Source organism: Amphimedon queenslandica, unplaced genomic scaffold, assembly GCF_000090795.2.
Source record: "Amphimedon queenslandica unplaced genomic scaffold, v1.1 AMPQUscaffold_10651, whole genome shotgun sequence".
Lineage (NCBI taxonomy): Eukaryota > Metazoa > Porifera > Demospongiae > Haplosclerida > Niphatidae > Amphimedon > Amphimedon queenslandica.
The window spans coordinates 6,195-7,397 of NW_003549094.1; the positions used below are offsets into that span (position 1 = coordinate 6,195).

The 1,203-nt window shown below is 37.3% G+C and overlaps 1 protein-coding gene across 1 annotated transcript in view; it reads right to left on the minus strand.

Annotated features, from left to right (window-relative positions):
• The window catches only part of LOC109589982 (uncharacterized), a gene marked incomplete at its 5' end in the record, with an annotated part of 6,567 nt that extends 5,670 nt beyond the window's left edge, over window positions 1-897 (minus strand). Inside the window, 5 exons of the mRNA XM_020005948.1 lie at window positions 23-113; window positions 181-224; window positions 333-518; window positions 607-681; window positions 749-897. Of these exons, the coding sequence (XP_019861507.1) occupies window positions 23-113; window positions 181-224; window positions 333-518; window positions 607-681; window positions 749-897 (545 nt within the window). The remainder of the gene's footprint in view (window positions 1-22; window positions 114-180; window positions 225-332; window positions 519-606; window positions 682-748) is intronic.
• Between the last annotated feature and the right edge of the window lie 306 nt (window positions 898-1,203).

The following is a 1,203-nucleotide window of genomic DNA, read 5'->3' on the forward strand; positions in this document are numbered from 1 at the left end:
GTAGGAGAGACAGGCCACACACAAACTGGTTCTCTGTGACAAGTCCGCTCCGAAGCTTGTCAAAATCAGTGAAAAACTCTGTAGTCCTGATCCCATACTTGTAAACAGTATCCCTATAATATAAAGCACATATGTTGTATAGATGTCAATATGAATGTACAGTATAATAATATACTTTACCTAATTTGATTGATGATATCTTGTATGCTACTTGCCTCCTTTACCTACAAGTACAATGCAAAAAAAGGTATATTAATATGCATGTACATGTACATGTACATGCATACACATTTGAATGTATGCAAAGGCTATCCAACTGCATAGGGTCTTACAGGGGATAGTAATGATTGCTGTTTCACTGCAGATCCTCTGCCTCCTTCCCTTTCCCATATACTCCTTATATCGTCATTGAAACGATAGTAATTGTACAGTTTGACCAGTGGATCATAATAGCGACGGGCTAGCATTGATATCTCTGTGTCAGTCACTTCAACCGGCCCAGGGAAACTACGATGAAACTAGAAGAGATCATAAAATGAAACTGTTGCTTCTTCTTTTGGACTTTAATCTCTTCAAAACCTTCCTCTCTCTCTTTCTCTCTCTTACTTGACTAAAGGTGACATAGCCCATATTGTGCCTGTCAAAATCCTCATAGCAAGCTTTGACTACAATCCCACGAGACTATAAAAATTAAATTTAGCATAAGGTTTGCAATTTTAGTTAAAATGTGGGGAAATGCTCTCTTTACCAAATAGAATTCAGCACATCTCTGGAGGAGGTGGTCAGTCCTCTCTTTATTAAGTGGAGAGAGTGTTGATTTGGTGAGTGTTGAGGGAGTCTTGAGCATTTGATCTATTTGTTCCCTGGGCTTCCCATCAAGTTTATCAGGGACGAATGCTACAATGAATGTACATTATATACTTGATGAAACATAGTGGAATTTTGCATGAATGATTAAGAAAATTAACACTTATGCATTAATTAGTGTCAAATAGCTGCAACTTGTGAATTTCACAGTATAATGAATGTGCAGCTACATCATGCATTGCATTCATCATTGCATGCAAGTTCTTACATGCTTGAACTGACTCAATGAAATCAATATAGTTGATCATTCCTTTGCCTGTATTATCATATTTGCTGATCAGTTCCTCAAATTCTTCATCGGTAAGAACAAGAGCAAGATTCTGATCCAAACAGCGT